Source organism: Salmo trutta, chromosome 21, assembly GCF_901001165.1.
Source record: "Salmo trutta chromosome 21, fSalTru1.1, whole genome shotgun sequence".
Lineage (NCBI taxonomy): Eukaryota > Metazoa > Chordata > Actinopteri > Salmoniformes > Salmonidae > Salmo > Salmo trutta.
In genome coordinates, this window is record NC_042977.1 from 29,788,639 (window position 1) to 29,814,869 (window position 26,231).

The 26,231-nt window shown below is 43.9% G+C and overlaps 1 protein-coding gene across 2 annotated transcripts in view; it reads right to left on the reverse strand.

Annotated features, from left to right (window-relative positions):
• Window positions 1–26,231, reverse strand: part of LOC115157125 (solute carrier family 22 member 23) — a 78,723-nt gene that overhangs the window by 6,916 nt on the left and 45,576 nt on the right. For both annotated transcript variants that reach the window (XM_029705101.1, XM_029705100.1), the window contains exons 4-9: window positions 12,919–13,087; window positions 11,843–11,970; window positions 5,493–5,595; window positions 4,366–4,604; window positions 3,368–3,400; window positions 1,474–1,597 (exon numbers count right to left, since the gene is read on the reverse strand). In XM_029705101.1, the coding sequence (XP_029560961.1) occupies window positions 1,474–1,597; window positions 3,368–3,400; window positions 4,366–4,604; window positions 5,493–5,595; window positions 11,843–11,970; window positions 12,919–13,087 (796 nt within the window). The remainder of the gene's footprint in view (window positions 1–1,473; window positions 1,598–3,367; window positions 3,401–4,365; window positions 4,605–5,492; window positions 5,596–11,842; window positions 11,971–12,918; window positions 13,088–26,231) is intronic.

Below are 26,231 nucleotides of genomic sequence, written 5' to 3' on the forward strand. Positions count from 1 at the left end.
GGATATTCAATGTCAGATTTTTTTTACCCATCTACCAATAGGTACCCTTCTTTGCGAGGCAAAGGAAAACCTCCCTGGTCTTTGTGGTTGAATCTGTGTTTGAAATTCACTGCTCGATTAAGGGACCTTACAGATAATTGTATGTGTGTGGTAAAAATACGAGGTAGTCATTCAAAAATCATGTTAAACACTATTATTGCGCACAAAGTCCATGCAACTTATTATGTGACTTGTTAAGCACATTTTCACTCCTGAACTTATGTAGGCTTGCCATAACAAACGGGTTGAACATTTATTGACTCAAGACATTTCAGCTTTTCATTTGTAATTTATTTGTAAAAATGTCTAAAAACATTATTCCACTTTGACATTATGGGGTATTGTGTGTAGGCCAGTGACACAAAATCTCAATTGAATACATTTTGAACTCAGGCTGTAACACAAGAAAATTTCAAACAACTCACAGGGTGTGAAGACTTTCTGCTGCTACTCTATTCTTTATTTTACTCTTATTATTACTATTATTAGTCACTTTACACTGCCTTCATGTAAATATCTTCCTCAATTACCTCATATCATTGCACATTGATCTAGTACCGATACTCCCTGGATATAGCTTCATTCAAGTGTTACTATTATTTACATTTGTTTATTTTTTCACTCTGCATCGTTGGGAAGGGCTTGTAACCAAGCATTTCACTGTATAGACTACACCCGTTGTATTCGGTGCATGTGACAAATAAAATTTGATTTGATTTGTAAGAGAATCCTGCCAATGCAGTACCATCATTTCTCTCCTTTCTGGTCTGTGACTGGCCACCGGGTGGCGCTCCGCAGTCACTCGAGGCAGTGCAGTGCACCATACCTTACATAATACCACACACCATCATGACGATCCAAAGCTGTGTCGTAGTTTGTCCAGAGAGGGAAAGGCTAATTCAAACAATATGTGGATATAGAACTACACACTTACTATGTTATAGATGGGGGCATGTAAGAAGAGGTCCATGATTTCACAATATTTTGAAATGGTGGGAGTGCTGTGCTACCAGCAGGGTTGTAATATCCTGGTGATATCCTAGCAGGTCAGAGCAACCTTAAGTCATTAACCTCTCTTTATTTGGATAATGAGCATCATAAAACACAGGGGATTTTGCCTTCACACTAGATGATGACAGCAACCTTCAGGCTCCACACCTCTTTATCTTTCTTCAATTCCAGATTTGTAGACAGTATATTTACATCGCTTGACAGAGTGAATGTTCTGTAAAATGTTATAAACTGAACCAGACATTTTACTCAAGACATCGCTGAATAAAATGAAACCCTGTTTTCAATTCCCATGAGGCCTAAAACAAGCTTTCTCCTCAACCCTGGCCTGAACATATCCTCACAGCCCCTCTGAATCCTATCCCTCAACCCCCCTCAGTGGTACGCTCCACTGGTCCGGTCTCAGTGTGTGGGTGAGCTCACCTGATGACGGTGGGGGTGATCTCAGCGCAGAAGAAGATGCTCAGGTTGCTGACAGCGTGGGAGGAGAACATGCCAATGATGGAAAAGGCGATGGAGAAGTTCTTATTAAGTGTATCCGAGCTCTCTGCACAGAAAGAAGACAACACACGAGTCAGCCATTAAACACGATTCAACCTAAATTATTAAAGTGATTCAGCCTAAATTATTAAAGTGAGATTAGTGTATATGAGCACTCTGCATAGAAAGCAAACATAAACATAAACATTATCCAGCCATGATACAGAGAGAATTCATACTTATGTAGAAAGGTGAGATAAGCTCAAAGGAAAATACTATATCTAACCATGATAGACGAATGACGCTCTTAAGAGAATGCTCATTGCACCGAGGAAGAAAAGTACCTATGCTTTCTCCTAAGAGCAGGGTGTTGTTGAAGGATGATCCTAATACTTCAACAACACATTTCCTGCCATCTTGACATAAAACTATAGGTTTATAAATAACATATGTAGATGGTTACATAATTCCCATGATGTGTATATATGAGGCATGTTTAAATTGCATCATCCGAGGCTGGTCTCAAGTCAGTTTGGTGTCTAAATGAAACATGTTTAAGTTGCCCAAAGAGAATCATCTCTGGCTGGTCTCGGATCGGTTCGGTGTCTAAATTAAAGATGTTTAAGTTGCCCAAAGAGGATCATCCGAAGCTGGTCAGTTTGCTGCTTCTCTCTAATCTCTAATCCTCTGGCTGTCTGACAACAGGCCAGGCCCAGTTTGCTTCCAGGTGGAAGATTAGGGATAGAGAGAACGGAGAGAACATAAGAGATAGATAAATACACAGGGGAAGAAGAGGGCTAGAGGTTAGTGAGGGTCAATGAGACAAATGAGGATCAGGGAGTAGAACACAGACAGGAAGACTGGTAATTCCACCTCTAATGAAAAATAGCATCAAGAAGAAGTTACTCTTATTAGAATACATGAAGACCAAGCAAGATGAAAAGCAGCTCAGATGAATGATGGTGATACGGCATAATGTATTTCATACCACGTATAATGTACTAGCTTCTAAGGTTGTACAACTGCTGGTTTCATGTGTCAGTTGTGGCGTTTCACTGTGAAGGACAAGCAAGCTGGATCTGAATGTGTATTTATGCAGTAAACAGAACGCAGCTAGCTAGTCCTTGAGTTATTTATTTATTCACTGATGCCTACAGACGTACTGAGCCAGTCACATGGTACCTCTGAACTGTCACTCATCGTAGTTGTCAAACAGAAATCGCACGTCGCAGTTTGGGCTATCAGGACCTGACTGAACTCTGCAATGAGTTTGTGTTTTTAGAGAGTGGGTGGGAAAGAGAGTGGGAGTGATTGGGAGAAAGGGAGAGCTAGGAAAAGTCACAGTATTTAGGTTGAGGTGAAAAATCAACCTTTGCTTTGAACCACCAGCATTGTGCAACAAACTCATTGCGACATTTAAAGCCCTGATTTCAGTACTGTTAGTTTACAACGCTGACATTTTCTTAGTGTTCTTCAATCTTATACAGATGTCAGTTCCTCCAATCTTTGTCTAATCATATCAAACAAATCACGCTGGGGACATCTGCAGCTATCATAATGTGTTTCTAACAGCTTGAACCACATTTAGGACGGTAAATTGGTTATCAATTTACTGCAGAATTCTCCCATCTGCCCAGGACCTTCTTGGTTCTTTATCAAGCAGTTAAAGTATTTCCAGTAAGCTGAATATAATTGGGTAAACATGATAAACAGTTATGAGCCAGAATGATGGGGTATTGATTAGTTTATATTCTAGGGCAGAGCAACAGCAACAAGGGAAACATTGGCTGAGTTCCCACTAGAATGAATAGGAGACAAACCGATGGGTGTACTGTACCTATATTCAGATGGACACTGTATTTCCCCAGCACTACAGGAGACATAGGGAGAGAGAGGGAAACATACACAGGTTAATATGTAGTCAAATGATCATCTCACACATCACACAGAGCATAGTCGACACAAAAAGAAGACACAGCCATGCGGTGCCACAAGTGAATTTTCCAGTCACAAAACACACACTAGTTACACCACAGCAATAACAACACAAGATGTGTGTGTGTATATGTGTTTGACCTTGATGTGTACCTGTAGTTGTAGGTTAAACATTTGTTCACTCAACGTATAAGTGACTCTTTAAAAAAAGACTACATACTCTGACAGATTTCAGACAATCATTTGTCCTTGTCACACAGCTACACCACATCACATAGACCTACATTTAAACCCCACTCCAAAACAACTATAGCTAACTATAAAGGCTATTTTACCTCTACATATTCACATTCATAATAAAACTAGATACAACTAGATAAGATCCGCACATACCAGCTGGCTAGTGACAGTGAGACATTTTAGCGGGGAGACCTGCTATGCCACATGTAATCTAAGGTCAGATAGCTCGTGCTACTCTCACAACGTGAGTGTTGTAGGGACGAGATAAAATGAAACTGTGCGGTAGAGGTCAAGGTATGGCTTTGTGCCGTAGAGGTCAAGGTATGGCTTTGTGCCGTAGAGGTCAAGGTATGGCTTTGTGCCGTAGAGGTCAGGGTATGGCTTTGTGCCGTAGAAGTTAAGGTATGGCTTTGTGCCATAGAGGTCAAGGTATGGCTTTGTGCCGTAGAGGTCAAGGTGAGCAGCTAGAATGCGCAGACTGTATGATAATTTGTGTGTGAGTGCTTGCAGTGTATGTGTGAGTGTGTGTGTTTGTGTGTGTGTGCATGTGCATGTGCATGCCTGTGTGTTTGTTATTTGTGTGTGTAAGTGTGTGTGTGCACGCTGTTTGTGACAGCGTGTGTACTATACAGTATGTGTATAACACTGTAGGCTACCCACAGTTGAGCAGGCCAAGCTGCAGCAGTGATGCCAGGGCAGTGATGATCATGAACATGAGCAGGCCTCCCCTCCTCCCCATCAGGCCCACCGCCGGGCACAGTGCCATGCATGAAGCCACGGCGATGCCCGCCATGGTGTAGTAGTCAGCGTAGAAGTTGTGGAACATGGTGGACTCGTGGGTCTCATGGTGGTCCATCATACTGCGGGCAAAGCAGTGGTGGATGCCATAGCCAGTCAGTCTGGATAGAGGGAGAGAGAGGGACGGGAGAGAATGAGGAGAGAGAGAATGAAGATAAGAGAGAAAGGGGGGAGATGGTGCAAGAGAGGGAGAAAGAAGTGAGGAGACGAAAGAGTGTACAGAGAGGACAGAAAGATAGAGAGGGATATGGGAAGAGAGTGTAAAGAAAAACGATGAGTCCAGACGGAGAGTGAGGGAGAAGAAAGAAGAGGAAAATGAATCTCTCCTCTCGTCTCCTCTGAAACAAAGCTAAAAGCACGCACATACACCCTCTCCTGCTGATCTCCAGTTCTCTCATAAGAACACAGCTCATGCAAAATTCATGTTCAGACTAGAGTCAGGGGCACCGTGCACTGAAATAGCCAGGGATGTGTCTATGTCTGCATGTCTATAAATGACTGGGATAGGTGAGCGAGAAGGTGAAGCTTTATTCTTTAGACCATATGGCAGACATAAGGACAGATGGACAGACAAACAGACGGACGAACGGACAGAGAGAGACAGACCTGCTAACAGCACAGACAGACAGGCAGACAGACAGACTGGTCAGGGCACTGAAATAGCTGTCTATTATGACTGGTGGGTGAGGGAGGTGGTGAATCTTTATTCTGAAGGCAGATAGACAGATGAATGGATGGATGGACAAACAGACATGCCTGCTAACAGCACAGACAGACAGAGAGACGGATGGACTGACGGACAGGCCTGCCAACAGCACAGAGGGCCACTGCTGGTCGATGCTGCATCGAGCAGACAGGTCAATAGTCCCATCATCAAGGAACACCGGCCACCGCATTTAACACCCAGAGGCGTCTTACTGGCAGCTGCATCATGGACACACGCACACACATACACACACACACACCGCCAGACACACAAACATACTTACGAGTTCACACAGAGGACCACAATGTTTTTCCACAGGTTCCTTGTCCCCACCATCTTTACGATACATGTCTTTTTAGGTTTCTTGTGAAGAGCGTTCTGCAGCTCTGAAACAATGAAAATAAGTCACATAAGGCTTTATACCAGGTTGTACAGTCAACCACAGGGCTTCATCTAATTCCACATGATGGGTTTAGGTGAGGGAAGGACACTTTCAGCTGCACACTATGTGATTCATATCAACACATTTCATCATGTGACGTATCTCTTCCTGTTAGGAGACAGGTATGACAGGGGGAAGGAGTGGGTGACTAGAGGAAAAGAAGATGAGTGAATGAATGGATAAATGAAAGAGGACAACGCCCCAGCGAAGCACGGATCACGACATGGAGCACGGATGTTTTGAAATATAATGGGTTGCTATGGAAACAAACCTCCACTTTCTGCATGTACACACACATATGCACGTGCACATTCCAAGTTTATCGCCCTGTAAAAGAATGGAGCTTTGAAGTCATTCTCTGGCCTAGCAGCATAGCCATAATCCCTCATCTATGATTGGCTCTTAAACAAGAGGCCCTTTTCAGGGGCTAGTTATGTTACAAGGCTACATAACACACACACACACACACACACACACACACACACACAACCGCAGGTCTCTACAGAGGGTGGTGCGGACGGCCCAATACATCATATTTGTACTGCATTGTCGAGGGAGCTCGCAAGTAAGCATTTCGCTGCACCGTTTATACCAGCAGTAAACTGGGTAAGTGACGAATAAACTTTCATTTGATTTGACAAACACCCAGAGGCTGCTTCTGGTTTTATTGTGAAGTGTTTACAGCTAAGAGAGCCAGGCGCACCATGGAAAGATGACACGAGCATAGCTCTACCACTACAGAGAGAAAGAATGCTCTAGCTAGCTACACCCATAGATGCAGATGACAACAGGAGGACAGAGAGCTGTGTGTGCAGGAGAGGACGAATGGGACGACCCTGCTGACAGACACACTGTCTCTCTACGCTGCATCAGCATACACTGCTCTAGAAGATCTCTGGATGCTAAGAAAATAGTTGATTTCACATTAAGCAACTCTGTTTTACGATGTTTTCTCACTGTTACTCTGAGTAGCACAGTAACAGAAGAATTTGTAAATGGTTAGCATTTTCCTCTGCCATATCATACCTGACAAGAAGACCTCCTAGGTAAAAGGGCACAGCTACAGTTAACTGTGAAAATAAAGGGAACACTTGAGTAAATGAGGTTTCTGGCGGCTCTGGTGTCAGGTGCCTTTTCCTGACATGGTTACGATCCACACAACCCTCAGAGGGCAAGAGAAACGCCAATAAATACACAGCCATTCTGAGTGATCACCTTCAACCTATGTTGAATCATTTCTATCCTGATGGGAGTGGTCTCTTCCAGGATGACAATGCCGCCATCCACCAGGCACGAGTGCTCACTGAATGAGACAGCGTTTCCCACCACCATCAACAAAACACTAAATTATGGAATTTCTATTGAAAGATCCACCCAATAGGTTCCAGACACTTGTAGAATCTATGACAAGGTGTATTGAAGCTGTTCTGATGGCTCGTGGTGGCCCAACGACCTAATTAAGACACATTTTACAGTTTTTAAGTTTGTTTCCTGCAAATCTACACATTTTGTAATGGGGCTGAGAGAAATATTGAAGCTTCAAAGCAAATTTCCTGCAATTCTACACATTTTGCCATGGGGCCGAGAGACATTTCAGTTTTAATGCTAATTTCCTTAAATTATACACATTTTGCCATGGCTTATGCCTTGTTCTTATGTTATCTGAGAGACTCAAACATTACAACAAAATCAATGGGGCCCCATGTGTCACGACTTCCGCCGAAGTCGGTCCCTCTCCTCGTTCGGGTGGCGTTCGGCGGTCGACGTCGCTGGTCTTCTAGCCATCGCCGCTCCACCTTTCATTTTCCATTTGTTTTGTCTTGTTTTCCCGCACACCTGGTTCACATTCCCTCATCAGACTAAATGTATATTACCCTCTGTTTCCCCCATGTCTGTGTGTGGAATTGTTCTTTGTGTAGGGTGTTACGCTACAGGCTGGCTTGCGCTAGGTTTGTTTCAAACCTAGGTTTGTTTGTTTTGTTTAATCCGGTTCATGTTACCGTGGTTGTGCTTTGTGCTGCCTCGCCTGTGCCTTTGGGCCAGGGTGCATATTAAAGTTCTCCTGTTATCACCCATCTCTGCTCTCCTGCGCCTGACTTCCCGGCAACCAGTCACTCACCCCGTTACACCATGCCATGACATTTTTGGAATTTTAGAATCTCCCTGATTGTCTAGTTTTTTATTTTGGTGATGGTTATTAAAGATGATCTTATTAAAAAATATATTGATCCATTATCTTTTTTACATACTTTATATATGGTTTTAGTCGTTTAAGTTTACACTGAAAATGTTTTACCATCCTGAAAAGTATTATTACACACTTGAGAATTGTTTGTTTCTTTGGACAGTTTCGTGAGAATGACCCAACTATGTTGTTGACAGAGGTTATGAAAAATGTGTAAATCATAACCTCTGTCAACAACATAGTTGGGTCATTCTCACGAAACTGTCCAAAGAAACAAACAATTCTCAAGTGTCATTTTTCACAAAATGTTCTCTTGAATCACTGAGATTAGGATCTGTACTTATCTATTTTATATGTATTATTATGTTTTTTTTAATGCATTTGACCAACATTTTTACAAAAGTATCATTACCGTAAAAGTCCAAAAATGTAATAAACAAATCAATATTTATAATATTTTTTAACACTGCTCCCCTAATGAAAAGGCCTGTGTTAAACATAACAATGAAAACACTAATATTTCAAATGAAATTATACAACTATTATCAAATTAAATCAGACTTTTCCCATATTGAGCTCTTTAGCGGTTTCGGTAATGAGAAGGCAAAGTGGGGTAAAGGTGGTGTTTGAGAATAAGAACCTCATTCTGAAGGCATATAAGTAAATACATTAACTTGACTTGTGCTCATCTAAGGACTTATCCTCTAGATGATGCATCATTGTTGAATAAAACTTTATTTAAAAACTGATTGGAGTTTTTACAGGAACTTGAAAAAGTGTCACGGTAATGACATGTCCACAGACACTGTATGTAAGTAATACATATTATAGTTTAATGTAAACTTTAATTAATATACCATTCTTATGATTTATGGACAAACCTTTTTTCCAAATTTTTTTACGACCTGATAATTGTATCTGGACACATTTTGGTAATGAAGACTTACAGTGAAAATGTATAAAATTCAGGCAAAAATGTAAAATGTACTTAAAATAAGACACGTTCCCAAAAACTAGACATCTTAGCCCTCAGAATAATGCATCATGCTTTTGTAACTCAATTTTCTACAGACATTTTAAAACTGATTTCATGAGAACCATCCAGTCATCTCTTGTCCAAACTGCAGGAATCTGGCCTGGCTATACTTATCCATTATCCAGACACTAAGGTAGAGGTCAAAGGGATTGACCTGGTCCCATCTGTTGTCTGTGAGCGATGCCTCTCCCCTTCTCCTTCTGCCCCGCTCCCTCTAAAGGCCCTAATAAACCGTGTTGGGGAAGCTACTCTGAAAATATATACTGCTCAAAAAAATAAAGGGAACACTTAAACAACACATCCTAGATCTGAATGAAATAAATAATCTTATTAAATACTTTTTTCTTTACATAGTTGAATGCGCTGACAACAAAATCACACAAAAATAATCAATGGAAATCCAATTTATCAACCCATGGAGGTCTGGATTTGGAGTCACACTCAAAATTAAAGTGGAACACCACACTACAGGCTGATCCAACTTTGATGTAATGTCCTTAAAACAAGTCAAAATGAGGCTCAGTAGTGTGTGTGGCCTCCATGTGCCTGTATGACCTCCCTACAACGCCTGGGCATGCTCCTGATGAGGTGGCGGATGGTCTCCTGAGGGATCTCCTCCCAGACCTGGACTAAAGCATCTGCCAACTCCTGGACAGTCTGTGGTGCAACGTGGCGTTGGTGGTTGGAGCGAGACATGATGTCTCAGATGTGCTCAATTGGATTCAGGTCTGGGGAACGGGCGGGCAAGTCCATAGCATCAATGCCTTCCTCTTGCAGGAACTGCTGACACACTCCAGCCACATGAGATCTAGCATTGTCTTGCATTAGGAGGAACCCAGGGCCAACCGCACCAGCATAGGGTCTCACAAGGGGTCTGAGGATCTTATCTCGGTACCTAATGGCAGTCAGTCTACCTCTGGTGAGCACATGGAGGGCTGTGCGGCCCCCCAAAGAAATGCCACCCCACACCATGACTGACCCACCGCCAAACCGGTCATGCTGGAGGATGTTGCAGGCAGCAGAACGTTCTCCACGGCGTCTCCAGACTCTGTCACGTCTGTCACGTGCTCAGTGTGAACCTGCTTTCATCTGTGAAGAGCACAGGGCGCCAGTGGTGAATTTGCCAATCTTGGTGTTCTCTGACAAATGCCAAACGTCCTGCACGGTGTTGGGCTGTAAGCACAACCCCCACCTGTGGACGTCGGGCCCTCATACCACCCTCATGGAGTCTGTTTCTGACCGTTTGAGCAGACACATGCACATTTGTGGCCTGCTGGAGTTCATTTTGCAGGGCTCTGGCAGTGCTTCTCCTGCTCCTCCTTGCACAAAGGCGGAGGTAGCGGTCCTGCTGCTGGGTTGTTGCCCTCCTACGGCCTCCTCCACGTCTCCTGATGTACTGGCCTGTCTCCTGGTAGCGCCTCTATGCTCTGGACACTACGCTGACAGACACAGCAAACCTTCTTGCCACAGCTCGCAATGATGTGCCATCCTGGATGAGCTGCAGTACCTGAGCCACTTGTGTGGGTTGTAGACTCCGTCTCATGCTACCACTAGAGTGAAAGCACCGCCAGCATTCAAAAGTGACCAAAACATCAGCTAGGAAGCATAGGAACTGAGAACTGGTCTGTGGTCCCCACCTGCAGAACCATTCCTTTATTGGGGATGTCTTGCTAATTGCCTATAATTTCCACCTGTTGTCTATTCCATTTGCACAACAGCATGTGAAATTTATTGCCAATCAGTGTTGCTTCCTAAGTGGACAGTTTGATTTCACAGAAGTGTGATTGACTTGGAGTTACATTGTGTTGTTTAAGTGTTCCCTTTATTTTTTTGAGCAGTGTAGTTTACCAAGCTACCAATACTTCACACTGGAAGAAAGCTACCCTTAAGAAAAAATATATAGTTTACTTAACTGAAGTTACTTAGAAAAAGTAGTTCACAACATCCAAACTACTTTGTGATAAATTATCCTATCTAAATCTGAAATGTCATAGAATACAAATTGCAAGAACAGATCACTCGGGAGTCAGATGTTAACAGAATGTATATTTATCCTATTAAACTAAATGTTTAAACAATGTTTGAAGTGAGAATTAGGCAGGTCTGATTATTTTTTGGCCAAAATGTAGTATGTAGTTACAGTAGCTACACTGCTACACGGCAAAAAAGTAAGTAACTTCTGAAAACACTACTGGATTAGAGTTTGTTCCACCAAGCTACTGCAAAATGTAGTTGCATTACTAGTTGAACTACTTCTAGTTCACTAATCCCCAACACTGGTAATCAAATGAATTAGGGTCTGGAGGGTCGGGTCCATGATGCCACGGTGTAGGTTTACTACCCTGCCGCAGATATACCTCCACCTCCAGGAGAGAGGGCTGTTACTATGGTAACCAGGCAGAGAGGAAGGAAGGGGATCTCCCCCGTCAGTCAAGATAATCCATACAGACTGTTGACTGGACAACAGGGACCTACACTCTACTGAGCCTGACCAGGCCTTTCTGTCTCAGAGAGAATCTAACATTGGCATTATTATACTGTATGCTTATGGCTGCGTTTACACAAGCTGGCCAATTCTGATATTTTTTCCACTAATTTGTCTTTGACCAATCACATCAGATGTTTTCACACAATATCTTTTTCAGAGCTGATCTGATTGGTTAAATGACCAATTAGTGAAAAAATTGATCTGAATTGGGCTGCCTGCGTAAACACAGTCAGAGTTTTGTTCAAAGTATTCAAAGTTAATAGATAGTGAAAATAATGAAAAGGATTTAGAGACTATCCTAACTGTCCTTGCTAGAGATATTGTCTAAGAACCTTTCACTTCAGGGATCAACAAACATTTCACTTCCAAATAACAACATTAAACCCATAGCAGAGGAAAGAAACGAATCCAAACCAAAGACAAAACACTTGGGCTAATTAGATAGTGTTAATTACAGCAATAATTACAATAGTGATCTCTACCTGTAAGGACGTGGTCAGTGTCCAGCTCGGGGTTGACCTGGTTCTTCTTGATGATGTGTCCCATGATCCACTTGGAGCGGCCGTACTGTTGAGTGGCCAGCAGCCACCGCAGAGACTCGGGAAAGATCCTGCACGGAGACAAGACAGAACACTCTCTAACTCTCTCCTCAATAAAATATGAACCGCTGAATCAAAATGAAATTAGTACCTATTTTTTTCACTGGGATTTAATGAGAGGCTGATAGGAATCTCAATACATCATTCTCCTCCTCAGGCTCTGTGGGAATCCCTGAGTCTGAAAAGTGTGTGTGGCCATGTGTGTGTATGTGTATATCCATGATTTCTTTCTAGCGGATTTAAACTCGGACTGAATCTGCCTTTAAAATGCTTTCATAACTTGTGGATATTAAGTCCTTTGTTAAGGTGTGCGATTTGAAGGGAATGAAAATGACAAGAGCTATGATTCTCTAGAATGAACTAAAACCCATAAGTTTCTACCCCTTGATCTGTTGGCAGCTTTCCCAGCAGTCAGATATACAATGTGAATACAGGGTAAACGATGGTTAATGAATTATTATTTATTAACCAAGCTTTAAAAAGACCAGCTGTATTAACATGTACAGTAGAGGTGATAGGCGATTAGGTATACCTAAATATGAGGGAAACACAGCTGGAAAAACCCAAGAAGCTTCCCTCTGATTCTATACATATCTGATTAACCTCCAGTGTCCTGGGAACTACACAGATAATATTTCACTTCCGTGTGCTCCCATGCCCCGCTGGCCCCATACTAATTTCATACATACATAATATGAGCATTGGATAAATAGAACCTACATTAACATAAAGCAGAAACCAATCATGAACTGCAGTGTAAGATAATTGGAAGTAGCACCTAATCAAGTGAATTAAATCAGTATTTTCTATCTAAATGGGATCACCTGTATGCATATAATAAATAGCTAAATATATCAACACTGAGCTGCCAAATTGTAGCAGGTGTTGAAGTATAGCCTGGTCCTAGAACAGTTTTGCGCTTTGCCTGAGATGGGGAGTAAAGTAGGTGCTGTCCTCACCAGATATAAGCCAGCATGAGGAGAAGCGGGCAGATGATGACAGCCTGCAGAACCTGCCAGTCTCGACAGAGGTATGCCATCCCTGGCATCAGAAGCTGCCCGCCCAGCACCACGAAGCTGGCAACCATGGTCATGGAGAAACGCCAGGCTGGTAGGCACAGCTCAATCCCTGGTAGAGAGAGAGAGGAGAGAGAGGTTAGCTTACATGGACCTACAATACAGATAGATACACACACTCTGACCACAGACACAGTTCCATCGGTGTTGCAATCTACTGCAAAGATAGCCTGCAGAGTTCTGTATTACTATCCAAGCCTGTACCCAAACAATTCGAGCTTCTACTTCTAAAAATTCACCTTTCCAGAAACAAGTCTCTCACTGTTGCCGCTTGCTATAGACCTCCCTCTGCCCCCAGCTATGCCCTCGATACCATATGTGAATTGATTGCACCCCATCTATCTTCTGAGCTCGTGCTACTAGGTTACCTAAACTGGGACATGCTTAACACCCCGGCCATCCTACAATCTAAACTTGATGCCCTCAATCTCACACAAATTATCAATGAACCTACCAGGTACAACCCCAAATCCGTGAAAACGGGCACCCTCCTAGATGTCATCCTAACTAACTCGCCCTCCAAATACACCTCTGCTGTTTTCAATCAAGATCTCAGTGATCACTGCCTCATTGCCTGCATCCGTAATGGGTCTGCAACCAAATGACCACCCCTCATCACTGTCAAACGCTCCCTAAAACACTTCTGCGAGCAGGCCTTTCTAATCGACCTGGCCGGGGTATTCTGGAATGACATTGACCTCATCCCGTCAGTAGATGATGCCTGGCTATTCTTTAAAAGTGCCTTCCTCGCCATCTTAAATAAGCATGCCCCACTCAAAAAATGTAGAACTAGGAATAGATATAGTCCTTTGTTCACTCCAGACCTGTCTGCCCTTGACCAGCACAAAAACATCCTGTGGCGTTCTGCATTAGCATCGAATAGCCCCTGTGATATGCAACTTTTCAGGGAAGTTAGGAACAAATATACACAGGCAGTTAGAAAAGCTAAGGCTAGCTTTTTCAAACAGAAATTTGCATCCTGTAGCACTAACTCAAAAAGGTTCTGGGACACTGTAAAGTCCATGGAGAATAAGGGCACCTCCTCCCAGCTGCCCACTGCTCTGAGGCTAGGAAACACTGTTACCACCGATAAAGCCACTATAATTGAGAATTTCAAGAAGTATTTCTCTACGGCTGGCCATGCTTTCCATCTGGCTATCCCTACCCCGGTCAACTGCCGGCACCCTCCACAGCAACCCGCCAAAGCCCCCACCATTTCTCCTTCACCCAAATCCAGATAGCTGATGTTCTGAAAGAGCTGCAAAATCTGGACCCATACAAATCAGCCGGGCTAGGCAATCTGGACCCTCTCTTTCTAAAATGATCTGCCGAAATTGTTGCAACCCCTATTACTAGCCTGTTCAACCTCTCTTTAATATCGTCTGAGATTCCCAAAGATTGGAAAGCTGCCGCGGTCATCCCCCTCTTCAAAGGGGGTGACACTCTAGACCCAAACTGCTACAGACCTATATCTATCCTACCCTGTCTTTCTAAGGTCTTCGAAAGCCAAGATAACAAACAGATTATCGACCATTTCGAATACCACCGTACCTTCTCCGCTATGCAATCTGGTTTCAGAGCTGGTCATGGGTGCACCTCAGCCACGCTCAAGGTCCTAAACGACATCATAACCGCCATCGATAAGAGATATTACTGTGTAGCTGTATTCATCGACCTGGCAAAGGCTTTCGACTCTGTCAATCACCACATTCTTATTGGCAGACTCGACAGCCTTGGTTTCTCAAATGATTGCCTCGCCTGGTTTACCAACTACTTCTCTGATAGAGTTCAGTGTGTCAAATCGGAGGGCCTGTTGTCCGGACCTCTGGCAGTCTCTATGGGTGTGCCACAGGGTTCAATTCTCGGGCAGACTCTCTTCTCTGTATACATCAATGATGTTGCTCTTGCTGCTGGTGATTCTCTTATCCACCTCTACACAGACGACACCATTCTGTATACTTCTGGCCCCTCTTTGGACACTGTGTTAACTAACCTCCAGACGAGCTCCAATGCCATACAACTCTCCTTCCGTGGCCTCCAACTGCTCTTAAATGCAATTAAAACTAAATGCATGCTATTCAATCGATCACTGCCCGCACCTGCCCGCCCGTCCAGCATCACTACTCTGGACGGCTCTGACTTAGAATACGTGGACAACTACAAATACCTGGGTGCCTGGTTAGACTGTAAACTCTCCTTCCAGACTCACAATAAGCATCTCCAATCCAAAATTAAATCTAGAATCAGCTTCCTATTTCGCAACAAAGCATCCTTCACTCATGCTGCCAAACATACCCTCGTAAAACTGACCATCCTACCAATCCTCGACTTCGGTGATGTCATCTATAAAATATCCTCCATCACTCTACTCAACAAACTGGATGCAGTCTATCACAGTGCCATCCGTTTTGTCACCAAAGCCTCATACACTACCCACCATTGCGACCTGTACGCTCTCGTTGGTTGGCCCTCGCTTCATACTTGTCGCCAAACCCACTGGCTACAGGTTATCTACAAGTCTCTGCTAGGTAAAGCCCCGCCTTATCTCAACTCACTGGTCACCATAGCAGCACCCACTCGTAGCACGCGCTCCAGCAGGTATATCTCACTGGTCACCCTCAAAGCCAATTCCTCCTTTGGTCGTCTTTCCTTCCAGTTCTCTGCTGCCAATGACTGGAACGCACTGCAAAAATCTCTGAAGCTGGAGACTCACATCTCCCTCACTAGCTTTAAGCACCAGCTGTCAGAGCAGCTCACAGATCACTGCACCTGTACATAGCCCATCTGTAAACAGCCCATCTATCTACCTACCTCATCCCCATACTGTATTTATTTATTTATTTATCTTGCTTCTTTGCACCCCAGTATCTCTACTTGCACATTCATCTTCTGCACATCTACCATTCCAGTGTTTAATTGCTATATTGTAATTACTTCGCCACCATGGCCTATTTATTGCCTGAACATACCTCATTTGCACTCACTGTATATTAGAGGTCGACCGATTATGATTTTTCACCGCCGATACTGATACCGATTATTGGCTGCCCGAAAAAGCCCGCTGACGATTAATCGGCCGATTTTGGGGATTTATTTTGTTGTAATAATGACAATTACAACAATACTGAATGAACACTTATTTTAACTTAATATAATACATCAATAAAATCAATTTAGCCTCAAATAAATAATGAAACATGTTCAATTTGGTTTAAATAATACAAAAACAAAGTGTTGGAGAAGAAAGTAAAAGCCATGTAAGAAAGCTAACGTTTAAGTTCCTTGCTCAGCACATGGGAACATATGAAAGCTGGTGGTTCCTTTTAACAAGAGTCTTCAATATTCCCAGGTAAGAAGTTTTAGGTTGTAGTTATTATAGGAATTATAGGACTATTTCTCTATACAATTTGTATTTCATATACCTTTGACTATTGGATGTTCTTATAGGCACTTTAGTATTGCCAGTGTAACAGTATAGCTTCCGTCCCTCTCCTCACTCCTACCTGGGCTCGAACCAGGAACACATCGACAACAGCCACCCTCGAAGCAGCGTTACCCATGTAGAGCAAGGGGAACAACTACTCCAAGTCTCAGAGCGAGTGACGTTTGAAACGCTATTAGCGCGCACCCGCTAACTAGCTAGCCATTTCACATCGGTTACACCAGCCTAATCTTGGGACTTGACAGGCTTGATGTCATAAACAGCGCAATGCATTGCGAAAAGCTGGCAAAACGCATGAAAGTGCTGTTTGAATGAATGCTTACGAGCCTGCTGGTGCCTACCACCGCTCAGTCAGACTGCTCTATCAAATCATAGACTTAATTATAATATAATAAACACACAGAAATATGACCCTTAGGTCATTAAAATGGTTGAATCCGGAAACTATCATCTCGAAAACAAAACATTTTTTTTCTGTCAGTGAAATACGGAACCGGTCCGCATTTTATCTTACGGGTGGCATCCCTAAGTCTAAATATTCCTGTTACATTGCACAACCTTCAATGGTATATCATAATTACGTAAAATTCTGGAAAATTAGTTCGCAACGAGCCAGGCAATGAACGCAAGAGAAGTGACACAATTTCATGTTAGCAGGTAATATTAACTAAATATGCAGGTTTAAAAATATATACTTGTGTATTGACTTTAAAGAAAGGCATTGATGTTTATGGTTAGGTACATTGGTGCAACGACAGTGCTTTTTTCGCAAATGTGCTTTTTAAATCATCACCCGTTTGTCGAAGTAGGCTGTGATTCGATTAGAAATTAACAGGCACCGCATCGATAATATGCAACGCAGGACACGTTAGATAAACTAGTAATATCATCAACCATGTGTAGTTGACTAGTGATTATGTTAAGATTGATAGTTTTTTATAAGATAAGTTTAATGCTAGCTAGCAACTTACCTTGGCTTTTTGCTGCCCTCGCGTAACAGGTAGTCAGCCTGCCATGCAGGCTCCGTGGAGTGCAATGTAAGGCAGGTGGTTAGAGCGTTGGACTAGTAACCAGAAGATTGCAAAAACGAATCCCCGAATCCCCCCTGAACAAGGCAGTTAACCCCCGTTCCTAGGCCGCCATTGAAAATAAGAATGTGTTCTTAATCTGACTTGCCTAGTTAAATAAAGGTGTAAAAATAAAAAATATCAGCAAATCGGTGGCCAAAAATACCGATTACCGATTGTTATGAAAACTTGAAATCGGCCCTAATTAATTGGCCATTCCGATTAATCGGTCGATCTCTACTGTACATAGACTTTTTGTTTTATTTTGTTCTACTGTATTATTGACTGTATGTTTTGTTTATTCCATGTGTAACTCTGTGTTGTTGTATGTGTCGAATTGCTATGCTTTATCTTGGCCAGGTCGCAGTTGCAAATGAGAACTTGTTGTCAACTAGCCTACCTGGTTAAATAAAGGTGAAATAAAAAATAAAAAAATAAAAATCTATGATACAGAGGGAACACAAGGTCAACAATGACACTCCCACACATACACAACTTGACAAAGAGAGTGGACAGAAGGGAGAGGGGTCGACACTACAGTTCCACTACATAGCTCCATCCCTGGGAAGGAGACGAGGTATCCTGATACCGATGCCACTCCAGTATTGTGAACATTATTAGCCTATTTTAGCTGAAGAGCACTGACTCTTCCATGGCTAGGACACAACACAGTCTCTGTCCTGATCCGACTGAACCAAACCAATTGCAGTGAAGTAATGAGGTTCTCCTTCGACAAATTTATTCCCAGTCACTTTCAGAAAGTCCTTGATTCATTCATACAGACATTAGCATGCATGCCACCACCACGCTAGCCAGCAGAAACACACAGAACTCAGCCCCTTAGCAAGCTAGACACTGCGGCAGCATAGCATAGAATAAAATAGGCTATATCAATCTTATGAAGCTGGTGAGTGGTACTGTACTGCAACAACAGTTCCCTTTCCTTTCCTTCTCTTTCTCAGTCTTTTGTCTTCCACTCATCACTTTATATCTCCTCCTATTTTTCTTTTTACTTGTGTACTTGTCTTTTTCTCAGCTCCAACTGGATCTTTCAAGGTGGCAGGGCCGGGATAATACACTGTCAGCAGGCTGCAGCTCCACCCCCGAGGAAAAGGCCGGAATTTCAATTAGCATCTGCCCCCCTCCTAGCTAGTATGAATAATGCTCTGTGTTCACGGGACAGTAACGCAGCTGGAACGACAGAGCTAAGACTGAGGAGAAGGGAGAGTGGTGAGAGAGAGGGGGAAGAGCTGGAACGACAGAGCTAAGACTGAGAAGGAGGAGAGGGGAGAGTGGTGAGAGAGAGGGGGAAGAGAGGAGAAGGAGTGTTGGGTTTGGTGTAACCTCACCATGACACTGTGACAGTAACGCAGCTGGAACGACAGAGCTAAGACTGAAGAGGAGGAGTAGAGGGGAAGAGGAGAGGGGAGAGAGGTGGGAGGGGAGAGAGGAGAGGGGTGGGAGGGGTGGGAGGGGAGAGAGGAGGGAGGAGAGAGGAGAGGGGTGAGAGGGGATACAGGGAGAGGAGAGGGGTGAGAGGGAAGGGGAGATAGGGAGAGGAGAGGGGTGAGAGGGGAGAGAGGAGAGGGGAGAGAGGAGAGGGGAGAGGGGAGAGGGGAGAGAGGAGGGAGAGGAGAGTGAGTGTTGTGTTTTGGAGTAACCCCATCCTGATTCCCTGTGGGAGTTTTGTGAGTAAAGTCATGGGTCACTGGGAATAGCATGGGTTGGTGTTATGTGCTTTTGTGAGTGTGTGAATCGAACATATGGATGTACTTACAAAACACTCTACAGAGGTACTATGAGCTCCTTACTCCAGCTGACCCTAATCCTCCACATCCCTCCTGATCCGCAGTCCCACACTGCCCTGCACCAGCCCCAACCTCCAACCATCTGCCCAGGTCCTGCCCTGCCTGCTGACACAAATCCCAGCGCTCAGGTGATGTCACACACAAAGCACTCACAGAAAGCCACAATGACACAGGGGTGATACTGAGGTGACCCACGGGTGACCAAACAGGAGTGACCAAATGCACTAAAACAGGACTTTGATGACAACTGACAAGACTCATCTAAAGCCATGGTGGGGGACAGCATTGGTATCAAGGAGTAACCTAACCATCAAAAGCCATAATCTGCCAAAAGCCTCTGGTTTGCAGCCTCTGTTCATCAAGTAGTCCAACACAGTGTGGATTCTGGAATAGAACATGCAACTTCAAGAACATAATGTCCAGTGAGTCAAAGAGGTTCCATTGTTCTGAGAACATTACAGTATCTGACCACTAGGGGCCCACAGTGATGTTATTTCCCTGTGACCAGCGGGTAACACACCACACTGACCTTTCCCCGACAGTCACATGATCTCCTCATGGCCCCATGCCATGTGGTCACCCCCTGCCTCCCCCCCCCCCCGCTCCCGGCCACTGGGTTTGTGTGTTCCTAGCCAGTCAACAGCCCCAGGGCCCGCTCCTTCTAAATACAGTAAAGATGTGGTGGTAGACATATTACACTGTATAATGATCATTCTTAAAAAGATTGTAGATAATAAGACTCAGAATACTGCTTCCTGTTTTTTTCTTAAAGAGATAGTACAAATGGAATAATGTGTTTGCAACCATGTGCTCAACATCCAGAAAGTTTGAGACTGAAGAGTGACTGTGTGGACGTGTTTATCTATGCCTGTGGGGACCAGAAGTCCCCACAAAAATAGTAAACAAAGAAGGGTTAGGGTTAAGGTTAGGTTTTGGGGTTAGAGTTAGCATAAGGGTTAAAGTTAGGGATTAGGGAAAATATGATTTTGAATGGGACTGATTTTTGTGCCCCACAAGGTTAGTTGTATAAGACTGTGTGTGTGTGTGTGTGTGTGTGTGTGCGCACGCCTGAGTGCATGTGTGTGTGTAGTAGGCCTATCTCACTCTTTGTGGACTTTAAGTGAGGTCACACTCATTGATCAATACCTTATCTTAAACTGTAAGGATCAATAGGCTATGGGTCCAAGGCCTCTGAGGAATAGAGGGATGTTTAGGTAACAACTTCACAGTAATACTACGTTGATCCCTATTTCCAAAATGGCATGACAATATTTGCAACTTAGAACTTTGCCTGCTGAACGTGGATGAATGAATGTCTACGCGTGTGCACGCACATGTACGTTTGCTTGTGTCTCTGTAGTAAAAACAGACATTACTATCAACACAAAAAGGATGTGTCTGAGGTTTAATCATTACTCCAAACAGTTGCAAAATGAGATTTGCTACTTTTGCAACAAAAATGTGCATTTCTATTGGACAGACTCAGGTAGGTCCCTCTCTGTTTGCTGAACCTATCCAATAGAAACGCTAGTTTTCGTCGCAAAATTGTTTGGATTAGTGATTACACCCCAGCTCTACTAGTTCCAGATGAGACCCCAGACAGACATAAAATACATCCAGTCAGTGTGACACAAACACAAATAATGACAAAATAGCGCCACAAAACCAGTCATCATCCTGATCCAAACAGTTGACAGATTAGGTCTACTGTTGACTCCCTACACCATGAGAAGAAAAAAGTGATACAATGCAGCCTGATACTATGCAGTCCTGCTCTGTTGCTTTGGACAGTGGGTAAATGTCACTTATCCAAAGGGTAAGAGATCATGTTGTTATATCATGTTGTGAAAGCGTGAGTCATTTGAATAACACAGTGTCTGCAAAATGGGCCTACTACAGTATCAAGCTATGGAAAGAAGGTCCCCAATCGTCCACCACACTGGGACTTCTGATAGGGAGGGATATAGACCCCCAGGAGAGGATGGGGGCTAGGGGTGAGAGATGGGGATGGAGGGATATAGACCCCCAGGAGAGGATGGGGGCTAGGGGTGAGAGATGGGGATGGAGGGATATAGAGCCCCAGGAGAGGATGGGGGCTAGGGTTGAGAGATAGGGATAGAGGGATATAGACCCCCAGGAGAGGATGGGGGCTAGGGGGGAGAGATAGGGATGGAGGGATATAGACCCCCAGGAGAGGATGGGGGCTAGGGGGGAGAGATAGGGATGGAGGGATATAGACCCCCAGGAGAGGATGGGGGCTAGGGGTGAGAGATAGGGATGGAGGGATATAGACCCCCAGGAGAGGATGGGGGCTAGGGGTGAGAGATAGGGATGGAGGGATATAGACCCCCAGGAGAGGATGGGGGCTAGGGTTGAGAGATAGGGATGGAGGGATATAGACCCCCAGGAGAGGATGGGGGATAGGGGTGAGAGATAGGGATGGAGGGATATAGACCCCCAGGAGAGGATGGGGCTAGGGGGGAGAGATAGGGATGGAGGGATATAGACCCCCAGGAGAGGATGGGGGCTAGGGGGGAGAGATAGGGATGGAGGGATATAGACCCCCAGGAGAGGATGGGGGCTAGGGGTGAGCGAAAGGGATGGAGAGATATAGACCCCCAGGAGAGGATGGGGGCTAGGGGTGAGAGATAGGGATGGAGGGATATAGACCCCCAGGAGAGGATGGGGGCTAGGGTTGAGAGATAGGGATGGAGGGATATAGACCCCCAGGAGAGGATGGGGGCTAGGGGGGAGAGATAGGGATGGAGGGATATAGACCCCCAGGAGAGGATGGGGGCTAGGGGGGAGAGATAGGGATGGAGGGATATAGACCCCCAGGAGAGGATGGGGGCTAGGGGGGAGAGATAGGGATGGAGGGATATAGACCCCCAGGAGAGGATGGGGGCTAGGGGGGAGAGATAGGGATGGAGGGATATAGACCCCCAGGAGAGGATGGGGGCTAGGGGGGAGAGATAGGGATGGAGGGATATAGACCCCCAGGAGAGGATGGGGGCTAGGGTGGAGAGATAGGGATGGAGGGATATAGACCCCCAGGAGAGGATGGGGGCTAGGGGTGAGAGATAGGGATGGAGGGATATAGACCCCCAGGAGAGGATGGGGGCTAGGGTGGAGAGATAGGGATGGAGGGATATAGACCCCCAGGAGAGGATGGGGGCTAGGGGGGAGAGATAGGGATGGAGGGATATAGACCCCCAGGAGAGGATGGGGGCTAGGGGTGAGAGATAGGGATGGAGGGATATAGACCCCCAGGAGAGGATGGGGGCTAGGGTTGAGAGATAGGGATGGAGGGATATAGACCCCCAGGAGAGGATGGGGGCTAGGGGTGAGAGATAGGGATGGAGGGATATAGACCCCCAGGAGAGGATGGGGGCTAGGGGGAGAGATGGGGATGGAGGGATATAGGGGAGGAAGGAAGTTTGCCTAGCAGCCGGGGAATGTACACTCAGCACAAAAGTGAACTTTACCCTGCTCAGAGGAAGCACTGAGTGCGCATCTTATCTCATTTATCTAGACACAGAACGTGAGGGAGTGGGGGAGGGGAGGACACGAAGGAGGGAAGGGATTCTGTTATTCACCCACCCAGTCATAGATTTCCTCCTCTCCTCTCATTGGAGAAACTCCTCCATTTCTTCTGCCTAGACATCCTTCTCTGTCTCTCTGACAAATAGGGCTGATCTCAGCAGCCATGTGTCTGTAGTGCTTCTACATCTGTAGTGCTTCTACATCTGTAGTGCTTCTACATCTGCATTGCACTTTGTTGGCTGATGCAAAAGGGGCTTTATAAATAAATGTGATTTGATTTGACTAGGTGATCCATGTTCAGTTAAGCCTGGGTCCAACATGCCTTCATTATAAGGGCTATTCCTCCTTTGGCCGTCTCTCCTTCCAGTTCTCTGCTGCCAATGACTGGAACGAACTACAAAAATCTCTGAAACTGGAAACACTTATCTCCCTCACTAGCTTTAAGCACCAGCTGTCAGAGCAGCTCACAGATCACTGCACCTGTACATAGCCCATCTATAATTTAGCCCAAACAACTACCTCTTCCCCTAGTGTATTTATTTATTTTGCTCCTTTGCACCCCATTATTTCTATTTCTACTTTGCACTTTCTTCTACTACAAATCTACCATTCCAGTGTTTTACTTGGTATATTGTATTTACTTTGCCACCATGGCCTTTTTTTGCCTTTACCTCCCTTATCTCATCTCATTTGCTCACATTGTATATAGACGTATTTTTCTACTGTATTATTGACTGTATGTTTGTTTTACTCCATGTGTAACTCTGTGTTGTTGTATGTTGTCGAACTGCTTTGCTTTATCTTGGCCAGGTCGCAATTGTAAATGAGAACTTGTTCTCAACTTGCCTACCTGGTTAATTAAAGGTGAAATAAATTAAATAAGTCTCTAACTGATCCTAGGTCCTGAGGGTGACTGAGCACAGTGCAGCAGGCTGTGGCTGGTGTACTCAGAAAGCCATATCCATACTGGATGAGGGGAAATGAAAAGCTCTTCTCTATAGCAGAGAGATGGACAGTGTCTGCTAATGTGAACAGGCATGAGTGATACATCCACCAATATAAAGACCCATTGACAATCAATTAAAACGTAGACAGGTAGACAGAGAGAAAGATAAACTGATATTGAAGCTACAAGGATCCAAGACTAGTGAAGCACGGACTCAGTTCAGTCGTACGTATTGCAGCAGGAAGGGGAACAGAACTGGGCCAAATCCTGTCTGAATGAACCAGCTTTACTCCCCCATCACCAGAGGGGAAACAGACCAGGATAGAGCAGGGTAAACAGGGGGTACGCTGCCCCCTGGCTCACACGGAAGAGGGGCTACGGATATGACCTATTACAGCTATGTGCTCTTTAGAGTTGATTAGTGTTTTCCTGTTTTCAGTACATACAGTATCTCTGCCCTTTCTATGTGCAATGCTAAATGCATAGCAATGTCTCTGTGCTAAATGTAAAACATTGTCTCTGTGCTAAATGTAAAGCAATGTCTCTGTGCTAAATGTGTATCAATGTCTCTGTGCTAAATGTGTATCAATGTCTCTGTGCTGAATGTATAGCAATGTCTCTGTGCTAAATTTGTATCAATGTCTCTGTGCTAAATGTACAGAAATGTCTCTGTGCTAAATGTGTATCAATGTCTCTGTGCTAAATGCATAGCAATGTCTCTGTGCTAGATATATAGAAATGTCTCTGTGATAGAAGTATAGCAATGTCTCTGTGCTAAATGTATATCAATGTCTCTGTGATAGAAGTATAGCAATGTCTCTGTGCTAAATGTATATCAATGTCTCTGTGCTAGATGTACAGCAATGTCTCTGTGCTAGATGTATAGCAATGTCTCTGTGCTAAATGTATATCAATGTCAATGTGCTAGATGTACAGCAATGTCTCTGTGCTAAATGTATAGCAATGTCTCTGTGCTAAATGTGTATCAATGTCTCTGTGTTAAATGTGTATCAATGTCTCTGTGCTAAATGTGTATCAATGTCTCTGTGCTAAATGTGTATCAATGTCTCTGTGCTGAATGTATAGCAATGTCTTTGTGCTAAATGCATAGCAATGTATCTGTGCTAGATGTATAGCAATGTGCTAGATGTATAGCAATGTCTCTGTGCTAAATGTATAGCAATGTCTCTGTGCTAAATGTAAATCAATGTCTCTGAGCTAAATGTATATCAATGTCTCTGTGCTAAATGCATAGCAATGTCCCTGTGCTAAATGTATAGCAATGTGCTAGATGTATAGCAATGTCTCTGTGCTAAATGTATATCAATGTCTCTGTGCTAAATGTATAGTAATGTCTCTGTGCTAAATGTATAGCAATGTCTCTGTGCTAAATGTGTATCAATGTCTCTGTGCTAAATATGTATCAATGTCTCTGTGCTAAATGCATAGCAATGTCCCTGTGCTAGATGTATAGCAATGTTCTAGATGTATAGCAATGTCTCTGTGCTAAATGTGTATCAATGTCTCTGTGCTAAATGTGTATCAATGTCTCTGTGCTAAACGTATAGCAATGTCTCTGTGCTGAATGTATAGCAATGTCTGTGCTAAATGTATAGCAATGTCTCTGTGCTAAATGTGTATCAATGTCTTTGTGCTAAATGTATATCAATGTCTCTGTGCTAAATGTGTAGCAATGTCTCTGTGCTAAACGTAGAGCAATGTCTCTGTGCTGAATGTATAGCAATGTCTGTGCTAAATGTATAGCAATGTCTCTGTGCTAAATGTGTATCAATGTCTTTGTGCTAAATGTATATCAATGTCTCTGTGCTGAATGTATAGCAATGTCTGTGCTAAATGTATAGCAATGTCTCTGTGCTAAATGTATAGCAATGTCTCTGTGCTAAATGTGTATCAATGTCTCTGTGCTAAATGTATAGCAATGTCTCTGTGCTAAACGTATAGCAACGTCTCTGTGCTAAATGCATAGCAATGTTTCTGTGCTAAATGGATAGCAATGTCTCTGTGCTAAATGGATAGCAATGTCTCTGTTCTAAATGTATATCAATGTCTCTGTGCTAAATGTGTATCAATGTCTTTGTGCTAAATGTACACTGCTCAAAAAAATAAAGGGAACACTTAAACAACACAATGTAACTCCAAGTCAATTACACTTCTGTGAAATCAAACTGTCCACTTAGGAAGCAACACTGATTGACAATAAATTGCACATGCTGTTGTGCAAATGGAATAGACAACAGGTGGAAATTATAGGCAATTAGCAAGACACCCCCAATAAAGGAGTGGTTCTGCAGGTGGGGACCACAGACCACTTCTCAGTTCCTATGCTTCCTGGCTGATGTTTTGGTCACTTTTGAATGCTGGCGGTGCTT